General features: G+C 37.9%; 2 protein-coding genes across 6 annotated transcripts in view; both read right to left on the bottom strand.

Annotated features, from left to right (window-relative positions):
* AOX1 (aldehyde oxidase 1) overlaps positions 1-3223 on the bottom strand; it is a 53072-nt gene extending 49849 nt beyond the window's left edge. For all 5 annotated transcript variants that reach the window (XR_774173.1, XR_774174.1, XR_774175.1 and 2 more), the window contains exons 1-2: positions 3093-3223; positions 1928-1985 (exon numbers count right to left, since the gene is read on the bottom strand). Coding sequence is in view for 2 of the 5 variants with exons in the window: in XM_010564545.1 (XP_010562847.1) it covers positions 1928-1985; positions 3093-3152 (118 nt within the window). In the remaining 3 variants the exon portion in view is untranslated. The remainder of the gene's footprint in view (positions 1-1927; positions 1986-3092) is intronic.
* A 4087-nt stretch (positions 3224-7310) lies between these two features.
* SGOL2 (shugoshin-like 2 (S. pombe)) overlaps positions 7311-14764 on the bottom strand; it is a 10128-nt gene continuing 2674 nt past the window's right edge. Inside the window, exons 6-9 of the mRNA XM_010569090.1 lie at positions 14248-14483; positions 11711-13736; positions 8271-8414; positions 7311-7416 (exon numbers count right to left, since the gene is read on the bottom strand). Coding sequence (XP_010567392.1) covers positions 7311-7416; positions 8271-8414; positions 11711-13736; positions 14248-14483 — 2512 coding nt within the window. The remainder of the gene's footprint in view (positions 7417-8270; positions 8415-11710; positions 13737-14247; positions 14484-14764) is intronic.

Below are 14764 nucleotides of genomic sequence, written 5' to 3'. Positions count from 1 at the left end.
TACCGCACCTTGCAATTATAAAACACATTACTGGAAGATGCTACAGTTCCTCACGCTCACTCAGGCAACCATTTCATATTATAAAGAGTTTAGCAGCATCAGCTTAAGATATTTCTGTCCTGTATTTTTGTTCCCTGACATTATTTTTTGTCTCTTTACCAAAGTTAGCTGTCCCCCAGCTATGTTAACTCAACTATATGTGGAGGCTTGCTGTGAAAAGGATCAGTTCCTGTAACTGGCTAACAAAGTAGTCTCAGACACAGCTGGGCAGGTACATCTCGGGGAATAGCACACCACCATACATATCTAAGCAACAGAGGGCAGGAATACTACAGGTTGACATTTAAACTGTGCAGTGAAACCAACTAGCTCCTGAAAAAAAGTTAATCCCATCTTCATTTTATAAGCAGGGTACAATGATACAGAAAGATTAAATGATTTTTCAAGGTGTCAGAACAAGGCAATACAGAATTAGATTACCTCACTCACCAATGCACTTTAACAATGAAGTACAACTCTTGTGGTAGGGCTGGTAGTGAGCTACTTGGTGGGTCTTGGTCTCTTCTCCCAAGTAGCAAGTGATAGGACAAGAGGAAATGGCCTCAAGTCATGCAAGGGGAGGTTTGGATTGGTTATTAGGAAAAATTTCTTCACTGAAAGTGTTATCAAGCACTGGAACAGGCTGCCCAGGGGTTGAGTCACCATCCCTGCATGTGTTTAAAAGACATGTAGATGTGGCACTTGGGGACATGGTTTCGTGGTGGACTTGGCAGTGTCAGGTTAATGGTTGGACTCGATCTTAAGGGTCTCTTCCAACCTAAATGATTCTATGATTCTACTTTTTCTAACCCGATAAGAGTCTGAAGTTGTTCAAATTACTGAAGAATAATTTCATGACCACCATAACTACAGCAACCTATTCTGCTCCAGACTCCCCTTTATGACTGACCAGTAATAAACATGTTTCGACTTAAGTTTTTCTCTGACACAAATGTAAACTCTCCCGTGTGAATTCTATAGTATGCAGTACATCACTTGCCCTCTGGGGGTATGTTTTGTGAGACAGTGTAGGAAGCTGCAAAAAGGGAGATTCTGCTCTTCTCCACATCTGCTTCCTGCTCCCAGCTGGGAGTCCCTACACACGTGTTCAGAATATTATGCAACAGCTTCAGTAAACACTGGGAATAAGCTTGTGGCGCAGCAGATTTTGGAAACCTTCTAAGAACAGTTGAGAGCAGACACACGGTCAAGTGTCTGAAATGGTGAAGAGAAAGAGAGCAAAAGATCAGAGCAAGCACTGCACAATTTGTAGCAACCCAGAAAGCCACTGAGCTGTGGACTGAAACCAAGACAGGAGGAAAGAACCTTGTCTGCAAAGACAAAACTGGCAGCGTGAGAGTTCTAGCTCTCTCAACTTCTGTCTTGTCTAACTAACTTAATTTTTTTGTTTTAGAAACATACTTGTTCATATTTACTTACTATTAAACCTGGGTTTTGAGTTTAGAGATCTGTTTGGAGTTCTTATCATAAGAAAACATAGATTACCTCAAAATTCCAGCTGACTCAGGGTCTCATCACAAGATCTCCCCTTTCCTGGGAGAGAGACTTGTACAAAACTTGGAGACTCCTATTCTGTCAAGCTTTATGTATACTGGCCAAAAGGTTCTTAGGTTCTTTATGGGGGGAGAGGGGAGGAACACGGATACATACATACATACATGGCATAGGAAACTAGGCTAAAAATACAGCAGCTCACAGAAGAGTATTTGGCTTAAGAAAGACACATCATTTATTATGGCTGTTTTATCTTAAGGGAGTCACAACTTCCTTAACCAGGTAAATCACCTTTTAATTATGATTTATGAGAATTTTGCTCAAATAAGGCTTTCAAATGAGTGACCTAAGGGAACAAACAAGAAAAGGATACGTCTCTTTCGCAGATAAGACAACAGCATTTGTTCAGGATCAGCATTTTTCTCTACTATCTGCAGTAAGAAACGAAAAACAAGGTTTAACTGAAAAACTAAGTCTTTTCAAAATTCAGGGCAGAGACTACATTCCCACAAAGCCAGAAGAGAATCCTTCTCTGGTTCCCTCTCATAGAGCTACACTAATTGCCAAAGACCACAGAGCAGTTTGGGCTCCTTCTGGAAATTCCCTCTCACACAGATAGGTTTCCAGGAAAGAAGTCCCAGGGCACCTTGCAACTACTAAAAATAACTGCTGCTCAGTGAAAAGGTATTTATTGTCAGCCACGCTAGAAATAAAAACACAGCAGAACTTTGCTACAACAGAGGCAGCATAGCATAAAGAATTAATGATTTGCAGATTTTAGAGTCTCCCTGGCACTGTAACCTACTGGAATGAATACTAGAGAAAGCCTGTAAGGCTATCAGCAGGAACCAGTTTTCTTCTAGCTTTATTTATATAAACTTTCCCTTGCTGTAATGGACTGACAGCGGGGAGCAACAGAAATACCTACATTCTTGATCAATTACAGTATTTCTTATTCTGTTGCTTAGAATCAGCTAGTTCCTTCCAGTTGCATTGAATCAACCAGTTTAATTTTGTTCTTGCAATACTATCTTTATGTTGGCCAATAGTCCATATTTTGGCACCTGAGTCTTGCTGAATTTCTGTTTTGCCTCTGAAGATCTGATGCCATCTGATACCTCCTCTCTGATACCATCAAAGATGAGAAGCCAGGCACATACAAATGAAGCACGAGTTGCTCACCAGCCAGATTTGATACCCAGCTGAAAGTCCGCTTCACTTTGATGTGGTTTTTTTCTCCCCAAACGCAGCACAGCTAACTAAACTGGGATGTTGTAATCATGTTTGTCCTCTTCTGCTGCTTCTCCCCTTCCAACAGCACTTGCTGTACGCAGAAAAGTGTTAGCTAACTAAAGTAACACTTGGAGGCTGATTGGCTTCTTACGCAGCACAGAGGAGATGGGAAGGAACGCATCTGAAGGCTCGTGTGAGGATTCGGTTACACTCCCATGAGGAAGAAAGGAAACCAAACAGCCTTCGCGGTTACTTCTGGAACAGGACCCCCCCCTTTCTCCACACTCTTCCCGGGCAACACTTACCTTCCTCCCATTCACATAGAAAATCAGCTCCTCAGTCCCCGCCGCCCCTTGCAGAGACATTGTACTCCAGCCCCGTAACCAGCAGCTGCAGGAAATCCCCGGCAGCCGCCGCAGCTGGAGAGCCCTTAGCGGGCGGGGGCGGGGCAGCGCCGCAGCGGGGCGGACGCGGCGGCGGCGGGCGGGGAGCGCGTGGGAGCCCGCGGAGGCAGCCGCGTCCGGCGGTGCCGAGCACCGCGCCCCGCCGCCGGGAGCTGCGCGGCGGAGCCCCGACAGCTACAGGTCAGTCGTTCTTAACATTCAGAGCTAACCGCGATTTTTTTACGGGATCCTTTTAAGGTACCTTCAAACACGAAGACGTGCCTCACGCTTTCTCAAAGGACGTACGCCTTCCTCCAGAGCACAGTGGCAACAGTAGCAACGCGAACTGTTGTTGCGTTCTGACGATAAAAGCTCCAAAGGTAATTTTAAACTGTGATAAAATCCAGCAAGGTAGTGATCGTGAGCCCAGCGGGAACTTTGCATGAATGGGCACTCGCAAAATGATCGGCAGTAACTTCCAGGTATATAACCATTTGTAAGGGGTACTTGGGCAAGCAAGGGTTTACAGAATCATAAATATTTTCCTCTTCCTGTTTAATCTAAATATATAGGATCAATTTTCCTACAAATTTTAAAACAATCGAAATCTCTATGAGTGGTAAACTAAAATACTAAATGTAAAAAAAAAATAAATACAGATTGAATAAACATGAAAAAAAGCAACTTTGAAGCTATAAAAAGTTCAAAGTACCTTATCCTTAGCAAAATAATCTTAATCCCTGTGACAGCTACAGATTAATTTTTATCTCAGATGTCACCAGCTGTTTTTACAACTTTTTCCTGGCAAGAGCTTCTAATATATCAACTAATCTGGTAAAACCAGCACATTTAGTGAAGATTCAACAGGCAATGTAACATTATTTGTGCAGTACCTAAAGTAAGCAACCATTTTGCAGAACAATTAAAAGAACTGCATCCTAGAAAACAACAAAGTCAATTTTCCCTGTATATAGAACATCAATTTGAGCAACAAAACCAGTAGGGATGGAGAAAGCAAGGAAAGAAAGGCAGTAGCAACAATAATATGATTTCAGAGTTACTTAAAATAACTTCTGCACATCTTCAGGTCATTTTCTTTATCCTTTGTTACTTTGAAAGATATCTACACGAAAAGGAATGGAAGAAGCTAAGGCATAAAGCCCTAGGCCTTATACTTTTATTGAAAATTGCATGCTTTTATTTGGAACACCATAGCAGTCTAGCTGGTAATACCTGAGGCTGTGTGGAACAACAGGACCTTCACTGAAAAAATAATTAAGACCATCTCCAAAAAGATTAGTTTTTTCTGAGTAAATGAAGCAGGGGATTCTGTTTCTAGCTTTCAGGCAATAGAGAGAAACAACCACTCAAAAAACCACTGTTTTGCTGCTGCAGTGCCAGCACAGGGAACACAAGTTGTAACAGATACTTCTGTTGCACTTCTAATGACACAGCTGGTGATGTTGATAAAACAGTGAAAGCTAGCAAGAACATTTCAATTTAAAAAAAATCCCAATTAATTACAAACTTGGTAAAATATGGAAGAAAAAAGGTATAAAAATATTATATGTGTAATTCCTTTTTAAATAATATTGAATCAGTATAGAATCTATCTTCCCAACCATTTCTGCACCTCTTTGTAACAGTCATGCTAATGTAATGCCATACACAGCATGTTTCAGAAAGAAAAAGGCTGTTTGCTGAAACTTCTCAGATAATCATTTTGACAGCTCTGTTTTGCAATACAGATCACATTGCCTGGGTGATGAGGTCAGTTTCATATTGGAAGAATTTTCATACAGATGGAATACTTTTTTTTCCTGTGAGGTTCTATATGAAAACATCTCATCCTTATTGCTGTACATTTACAACCTTTGCATGGTCTCTGGAACTGGTGACCACAGACAGACAAGCTCTCTGTTTAGGGGATAAAGGTCCCCTATGTAAACTACCTCGCTAGTGGCATACTTAACTCCAAATTCATATATGGAATGTTCTACAGGATCCTGGGAAAGCTGCCTTGGGGCTACAGACTGTCATAAAAAAACAACAGAAAGCAGTTGTGGTATTAGTTAAATATTTGTAAATAATGCTTTTTTGCCTCTTACTGTTTATGGTTGTAGTTCAAGACTTACATGTAGAATGGACACACCTGAAAGCTATATCCAGGAGTCCATTTCAATGTGTACGACTCGTTTTTCTGTCAAAATATGCAGCTGAAATTCAGGCAACTTACAGGAGAACAACGTAGGTTCCCCTTGATGAATTTCATGAGATTGCTCTTGGCCCATTTCTCCAGACTGTCCAGGTCCCTCTGAATAGCAGCATAACCATCCAGTGTTTCAGCCACTCCTCCCAGTTCTGTATCAACTCCAAATTTGTGTAGGCTGCACTCTGTCTCATCATATAAGTTGTTAATGAAGATGCAGTACAGCCCCCAGTATAAAACCCTAGGGAGCTCTAGGGTTTTGCCTCCAACTGGACAGTATGCTGCTGATCGCAACCCTGTGGGGACTGGCAGTTCAGCCAGTTTTCAGTCCACCTCACTGTGCATTTAACTAACACATACTTCATCAGCTTGTCTGTGGGATGTTATCAGAGATAATGTCAAAAGCCTTACTAAAGTTGAGACAAACAACATCTACTGCTCTCCCCTCACCCACCAAGCTAGTTGTCTCATTGTAGAAGGCTATCAGGTTAAAAGAGCATGATTTCCCCTTTGTAAATCAATGCTGACTACTCCCAATCACCTTCTTGTCTTTAACAGGTGTAGAAACAGTTTCCAGGACTATCTTCTCCATCAACATCCCAGGTTACAATGGAAGCTACAATGAAGTACAAAGCATACAGTTTGGTTTGGTATTTTTAAGAATATGTTATAAATTCAAGAGTATCAGTACCGTATCAGACCAAAGGTCTAGCTACCCAAAAAACTGGTCTCTGAAAGTTTCAACAGTGAATGCCCTTGGAAAAAGTATACAGATTGGTCAAATGCATAGTAAGGCTTCTTCAGAATACTCTTCCAGACTTCAACAGTTTGCAATTCAGGGACATTCTGTGCCAGAAATAGTGTTTCTGGTAATTCCTCAGAGATTTTTCTTCCATTAATTTGTCTGATCAATTTTTAAGCCCTTGTAAACTAATAACATCCACTCCTGTAGTAAGGAATTCCTCAGTGTAACTGCATACTGTGTGAAGAACCACCTTCTATAACCTAAAGAAGTTAACTTATTTGTATCTCATTAAAAATGAGCTACGGCTATCTTGGTTGCAAAATGAACCTGAACTTATCCGATGTAATCTGTAAAAGTTGTGTGGGCTGTGAACTATAGCCTGCAGCTGGCAGCATCTACGATTCAGATAATACCAGAAAACTCTCTGTCAGCTGACAGTGGATTATGGAATGCAGAAGTGATTCATGAGAATCCAGAGGGGAAGCAGAACAAAACCCGATAGCTGAATGGTATGATGTGGTTGTATTAGTTGTCACACTAACACTCTCTCAATTGGAAACTCAAGGTGTTGATTTGTCTGGATCCTATTTACTACTGAATTTCTATTGCAATGCTATTTTCTTTCTGGCTGCCTCTGGCGCATACTCTGGACACTAGAATTCTCTCTGTTATTCCTCAAAGTGAGACTTCCTCATTCAAATTTCAGTATGATTCTGTGAAATCCAAAAGTCAGCTATCAAAAAAAAAAAAAAATACTGTCTCCATCTGTTTCAGTGGATTTATTAAAATTTGGGATGCTTGTGTCTGTTCCAGCCAGCACTGAGAAATGGTTCTACTCATGGTAAATATGAACAACTCACATTAAAATTCCCAAAAGTGATTTATTTTTAATTCTTGTTAAAATGTACACTTTTCCTACAAATTAAGAAGTGCTGCAAACCCTTTAAACAGATTATAAATTACTGACCAGAAATGCAAAACACGAGTGGAGCCTAACCTGTATTTGCCGTCCTCAGTAAAGTATCCTGTGTCCTTTGTATAGGGGCTCCTTTCCAGGAAATTCCACTTTGGAAGACCTTTACTAATCAAAGAACAATAAGCACTCTATACTGCTAAACTTTTTTTTTTTTTTTTAATTGTACCCATTTTAGAAGTATTGTTCATCAAGGCAGTTCTCTTGTCTTCTTCAAATAAATTTTGATTTACTTTTAAAACTTCTTTTATTTTTTACTTTATAGACTGGGGAATCCAGAAATTGTGTATCTGTAAACTGATCCCCACGCCTTAATTTGCTGTAAACAAAAGAAATAAAAGACATCATGTATGAATATCACGAAGCACCTATGTAACTATAATTATAATAATGATGTAATTATAGTAACAATCCCAAATGGTAAATACTCTCAATGAAAGCTTGATACATGAAAGAAATTAAATTTATGGAAAATAAATATGTCTGAAATAGCAAGGCATAGATAACTACTATTTTCCAAAATAATGCTAAAAATAGTAGTCTTTTAATGTGGGTTTTTTTAGTTTACCATATTAATATGTGAGTAATCATAACTTATTCCTATAAGACAAAACTCAAAAATTACTTAAACCAAAAGCTTAACAGCATCCATTCAGGACAGTACACTTGAAAATAAAATATAAATAGGAAACAGTAATCTAAAATCTTGAGTGAGATCCACATTTTTTTCTGTTACTAGTTACTGTCTCCCTCCAGAAATACAGAACCTTATCATTGTGGGGTAAAAGAGGAGAATGTGTAAATATCACAACATTACAGCATTTTAGCATCCTATTAAATTAGTAAAAGAAAAATGTAACTCTAATTCCTTTGCAGTTCTTTTACAAGCTATCTGGCATAAATATTTCTGAAAAGCCAACGGTAAAGTGAAAAGACACTTCCTCCATTCCTTTTAGCTCCTATTTCTCCTCAGTCTCATTGCTTCAATGAGAAATTGAAGTGGCACTTGGAAATCCTGCCACACTAACAGGAAACGTTTTATATCAACACTGAAGTATCTTTGCAAAAGAGAGAGTGCAACTTCTTATTTGGGGGTTTTAATAGCAAATCTTTAGTGGGGATAGTTATGTACTCAAAAAAACCAAACAAAAACCCTAATTTACATATACCTACCTGTTTAGATTGGGTTCTTTGTAGCAAATAGTGGTTATTCCTCGTCTAGATGGTGCTGCTGAGTTTTCTTCTAAGGTTTTGGAGGATTTAGGTAAGGAAGTGTGGGATCGTATACTAGTATTTGTCAGATCTTGTAAAGCCATACTCCCTGTGAATACAGTAGTTTAAATGCCCCATTTTAAATATTTTCTGAATCTTTCAATTCATACTTATTTTTAATTAGTATTTCTTAATTCAGGTACTTTGGCTACTGCTCCTACTCTAAAGATGCTAAAAAAAAGGGGGGGGATAGATGAGCAAAGAAAATGACACTACAGCAGCTTTCAACCTACACAAATTTGGAGCTGTCTGAGGTCTGCCATGGCTCTTGGGACATTTTAAGAAAGCCCTATAAGCACTGTAATTTGCAGCTAGCTGCTTAAGATTCCCAGGAGTTATTGCATTTAAAAAAGTAAAACTGCACACAGCTCATAACGTTGAATGCAGGGGCAGGGCATGCTGTATAATCTGAAGATTCAACCTGTACAAGAACAAGAGTTCTCTAGTACTGCATTTTCCAACTTTACCCTTGCTCTTTGAGCATACATGCATAAAATGAGCACAGCAAGGTGATTAAGTGAGCCTCCTTATCTTCAAAACTGTGTACTACCAAACTATTTACAATGCCTCGTAGTTTGAACCACTGAACATGTCCAAGAGGAATACTCCATAAAAAAGTAACCAGCCTTGGTAGATGTACTATTTGTGTCAGCTTTCTGTAATCCTTTAAGACCAATTCGGAACACCAGACTAAACAATCAATATTTAATTTGGAGACAAATATTTTGATAACCTGGGAGAAATACTGAAGTTATTACTTAGCCAACATTTCAAAAAATTCTAAACCATTTATAGATCATAGTCTCTCTGAAAAGCACTAAGATTTAATGCAGACAGCAATCCAAGATGAAAGAAATACTCTTCATCTGTATTTCTTAAAAGTTCTTCCAAGAGTGTACATTCCTCACTGATACACATCAAGTTTTAGATTTACTGCATCCAGATGAGAATGTTTGGAATGTAGTTTTCCAAAGGAACTGAATTTGAAACTCTCCTGTCTTCATTTCTTGAGTTTGAACGCTTTACCTTAAATCCTCTGTGGCAGCAAATGGATGCTATTGATCTCATAGAGGAAATTCATACACATATGGGATAAATGATGAGGTTTTTGTTGCGCTTCTCTTGAGACTAATAAATTATATCACTGTATATTTTCTTACCTGTCCAAAAAGTGAAGGTTTTCTTTCTTTATTATAGCATCTGAATGCCTTGTACAGTCTAGCATACACACTCTTAACTGATGGTCAAGCTGATGGTACTGTCCTCAAGTTACAGCAGGGGAGGTTTAGATTGGATATTAGGAAAAATTTCTTTACTGAAAGGGTTGTCAGGTATTGGAACAGTCTGCCCAGGGAAGTGGTTGAGTCACCATCCCTGGAGGTATTCAAAAAGCACGTAGACAAGGCACTTCAGGACATGTTTTAGTGGACATTGTTGATGGTTGGACTTGACAATCTTAGAGGTCTTTTCCAACCTAAATGATTCTATGATTCTGTGATTCTATGAATTACTATTGCCCCGTAGTAGAACTCTGTGCTGAGATCAAGTGAAATATCTCAGTGGGTAAGACTGATCATTTCATCAATAGTCCTCTGAAATGTGTTAAGCAGAGTCAAAGTCAGAGCTTCTTCATTGGATTTCTGCTAACTCTACTTCTAATTATGAGAGACATTATGGTGACTTTGGGCTGCTTGCAGCAAGTTCCTCCTGATTTATGAAGGCAAAAGAAAAACATTGTCTTTTCAAGGAGTTCATTAAGGAAGAGCAATGCTCATTTGGTTTAAATGAGAGGGCTTTCCAATCATGAAAAACCTCCAAAGTTTGGCTGCCTCGCAAATCAATCTTGATTTGTTCTAAAGTGCAAGTAAACTGTTATTCTGAGCTTTCCTAAAGCTTAAGGTTAGAGATCAGGTCAGCTTCTTTTTAAGAAGTAAGAGTTTTGAGACATCTATGAGTTTGCATTATCTAGGAAAGCTGGATGCTTTCAGTGTTAATATTTATGTTCACACAGATGCAACTACATAGAGACTTTCATTACAGGAGACTTTCAAGTTATATTTCTAAGTGCAGCTCAAGGTAGTGATCAGAAGAGCTGGCATCATCAGAAAGGATGGCATTTCCTTGCTTTCTTTTAATTCAAGACACCAATTTGGATGTAGGATGAAAAATGAACTGGTTTTTGAACTATGCTTAAATGGGTGAAGATCAAATAATTAGCTTGCTTTTAATGTCAGTAGTCTTTGATACTGCTGATCACAAGGGTTTACTAATTTATCATTAAAGCTAATAAAATTATTAGATCCTTTTTCTACCTTCCAAAGAAGGAATCAAAGATGAGAAGATGCAACTGCAAATTACCAGGACTAATATGACGGTCTAATTCTGCCAGTATTCCTATTCTGTGGTGCTGTAAAATAGGAGATTTTTTTTTTGCCATTGTGTCCTAGCATTTAAATGAAGACAAGGCGGTATGTGCTTGATAGTTTGGGATTCAAACTATTAATTTGAGCTAGGAAACTGTCTAGGTGTTGGGACATTCTCAGAGACAATGAAGTAAACTTGGTGAGAATAAATATGTTTACAAAATAGACCACTCATGCTACAAAACTTCAAAGCTACATTTTAAAGCATATTTAAACTCTAGCATAGACATGATAGTCACATATTCCTTTAGCTCCCTTACAGTAATTTCATTGTATGACAGAAAAATCTAAACCTATCTTCCAGACTACACTGAAGTTTGATTATTGTCTTAACTTAATGTATCTTACTTAAAAAAGAGGTTGTCATGTGAAAGTTTGCTTACAGGTAGACTAGAGGAAACCTGCTCAAAGTACTTTTTTTTAGACCTCAGAATTGCTGTTGAATTGCAGTGTTTCTAAACACATACAAACAAAATCTTTAAGTCCAGCTATGTTGTCCATTTATGAAGGGAACAGTGTAGTTCACACTCTTATTTCCCTTGTATAAAAGCCCAAGCTATTGTATCTTTTCTATTCCCAACTTTCTGAATTCCATCACGTTCTTTGAAAAATGAATACATGCTCCAACTATAATTGCTCCTCAAGAATGTAGACGACTTACAGCTGCCCAACTAAATGTCATCTTGGAATATATTAAAAAGTAACAAGGATATTAGTTACCACACTTAAAGATATTGTGACTGAAATATCATATAGAATATGAATAATTTTAGTGATTTTCAGTCTTACCTTTTTCCACTCCTGTTTTATCCACTCTAAGCAAGCAATAAGACTAGGATGGTGTTAAGAGAAGATACCTTACCACTATTTCAGGCATTTCCTAATTCAAAATGCCATTTTTTTTTCTCACCCATACACTTACCATGGCAAGGTGTCAGAGTCTTTTTGTAAGCCTCTTTAGAAATATGATCTGGTTTTTCTTCTGCTTTTCCAGTATCCAGTGCTTTATTATGAGCATTTTCCCCACAGATTTCAGAGTTTTTCAGTATAGAGAAGTTCATGGAAGCATTGTGGTTATCAAAAGCTGGGAGCTCCACATTGGAAAGACCTTCCTGGAGAAAGCTATCTACATTGAATGGCATATTCTTAGAACATTCGACAGGTAAGAATTTTAAAAATTCTGATTTTTGAACCATAGGGTTTAACTTGCTCATAAAGGAATCTATCTCATGAGGGACTTTCTGGTCATCCAAAATATTCTGCCTCCCCTGATCAATGTGCCTGAAATAACTTTTTTCTGGTCTGGTCTCAGTACTATCAGAACCAAACCTCTGTTTCTGCTTTACCTGATTATCAGGGGAGTTACTAATGTGAGGGTTTTTATGTGCCACTGATGATGAATCTGCTTTCTTTAATGTATTAGCATCATCCTCAACTTGTTCTTTAGCTTGTGGTGTATTCATAGCTACACCACTCTGAGTAACTAAAGCTACTCGCATTTGCTGAGTTTCAGTTATTTTATTTCCACAAATAGCCTCTGCATGCAATGCATCCTTATTTCTTAATTCTTCATTTTTACTAAGTGAGAACTGTGTAAGATTTTCTTTTGGTATTATATATGCTTTCCGGCTAGCCTTTGCCAATGTACATTTTAATGTGCCTGGTGAGAAATTGCTACTTTTTTGGTGTACTTTCTGAGTAATTTTACGAATGCTGTCACTTTCAGTTTCTCCACTTTGTCTGTAACTACTTTTTTTGTTGTATTTTCTCATTATAATATTCCTCTGGTCTTGTTTTCTCTTGCTGTCATGTTGGTGAATCTCTGTTTGAGACTTTTTTGAAAGATATTCTCCATACTGCCCGTTTTCCTCTCTACAGTATTTTGCTATGTTCATTTTAGAAGGGTTTTGAAAGGTTTTCCTGTTTGGTTTTGGTCTGCCGTGTTTCTCATTTGTATGCAGAAAGTCCCACTGTAAAGGCAATACATTAGAAGTGTTATCTTGGAATGGTAAATTTTCAGCATTATCAACTTCTGGTGGGGTCTTGTTAATAGAGGAGTTTAAGTCTGCTTTTTGTATTTTGCCTGCCATGTCTTCAAACTTTTCTAAGAAAGTTTCTGTATTTGTCTCCTGTTTTCCTGGACTCGTTAAGTTAACCTGGTATGTCCTCCTAGTATCTTTAGCTTTACTTGGACAATATTGTGCTTGATAATATTTGCTGGTATTTAGCAAACTCTGTTTCCCTACAGAACTTCCTGTAGGTAGCTGTTCCATCTGACTTTGGAATAGCTGAGGTTGTGAGTCAGTAGTTTTTGAAACTTCAGTATTGTCAGCCCTAGTGTGCCCTTCTTCTGCATACAAATTTGAACTGATTTCAGTCTTGCTTTTAATTTTCTCTTTATCCTTCTTAGAATATCTTACTTTTCTGAAATTTGCTAAAATTTTATCAGAATTGGCATTACTATTTTTATTTTGGTGTAATTTATCTTTATCTTTCATTGTAACTGTGAGCAGTTCACCTGCATCACTGGCAGTCAACTCCATATCAGCATCATAAAGAGTTTCTTCAGGTGTAATCTTGTCAGTAAAAAGCAGCTTCTTAAAATCTATCTTATTTTCATTGCTAAATTTAAGAGGTGAAGGAATAATGTGAGGCAAGTCACTTGAACTTTCCTGCAAATTCATGTCATTGGTGTTGCTGCCACTTTTGATACCATGATGAGGCAGATTTGAGCTACATGTTTTATCAAAATCCTTTATAGTAGGTTGAGTTTTTGACTTACGAAGTGCTGCACGTTTCTTTCTTTCAGTCACATTTCCACAGAATGGCAACAAATTATCATTATATTGTTTTGTAAGCTCCTCAGACTGTCTTAAAGATTGTGTATTTTTGACATGAGTCAGGAAGGCACTACTGCAAGTTAGTTCTGGGCACAACTGATTTTCTGCAAAGAGAAAAATTTCAGCAGCTTGGGGAAAAAAGAATATAGTATAGTTATCAGTTATTACTGAAGGTTGGACCAGCAGCATGGAAAATTACAAACTGCATTTTTTTTATTTTTTTTTTTTACTGAATACACACATTCTGTGGTTGGTCCTTAAAAATTTAGTTAACTAGAACTAATTTCATATTTTACCAAAGTTGGACTTTTGAAATTGGGGATAAAAATGTATTCTTCTATAACTACTTCAGTTATTATTTGGTTATCTTATCAAAGTTTTATTCTGTTCACATTAATTTTGTTACATTTCAGCTGTGTTTTTTCAATAAACATTATTCTACAAGTGATTGTCAGGACATCTATACTTATGGGTGAGCATTCTATTTTTTATTAGTTTATCACAGTTTTGGAATCTTACTATACCTTCTGTATTGCACATCAAGTAATGAATTATTAAATACTAATTCTCAGATAGCTCTGAAAAATAAGTCACCCGCACAGGAATACATCATACCTTTTAAAAATATTTTTTTCTCAACAGGTGTTTCCACTGGGTCTGTTTCCATTAGCTTTTGACTATTTGTACCAGAAGGCAATGATAATGCACACTTGACTTGATCTGCATGCATTTCCTTTGACAGACTAGCAGTACCCTTGTAAGAATTTGGTATTTCACACACAGAAGGCCTATCTTGCTGGTTTCCATTAGCTGTTGCAATTAAAGGAAGCTTCACCGGCAGTTCTACAGATCTGAAAAGAGGAAGTTTTACTGTGCAGATTTTTATTACATTTTATGCCATAACAATCCATTGTTTAAAACATTCCCTTAATAATGTATAAAAACAGAAATCATGAACTCAGGTATGAAATCTGGTTCTATCTTAGGGGCAAATGTATTTTTTATGATAGAGAATCCTGCTTTTTGCTGGTGAGTTCCCATGAAGAAAGCAGCAGGTTATTCAAACACAAGTTTTGTCTACGTCTCTCCCCGCCCTCCCCCCCCCCCCCCCCCCACACCACGCACTGCCCCC

The sequence above is a fragment of the Haliaeetus leucocephalus genome, unplaced genomic scaffold (assembly GCF_000737465.1).
Source record: "Haliaeetus leucocephalus isolate CR32 unplaced genomic scaffold, Haliaeetus_leucocephalus-4.0 Scaffold1, whole genome shotgun sequence".
In the NCBI taxonomy this organism is placed as follows: Eukaryota; Metazoa; Chordata; class Aves; order Accipitriformes; family Accipitridae; genus Haliaeetus; species Haliaeetus leucocephalus.
The sequence above is the reverse complement of the archived record's forward strand: the minus strand, read 5'-3'. Positions and strand labels throughout refer to the sequence as shown.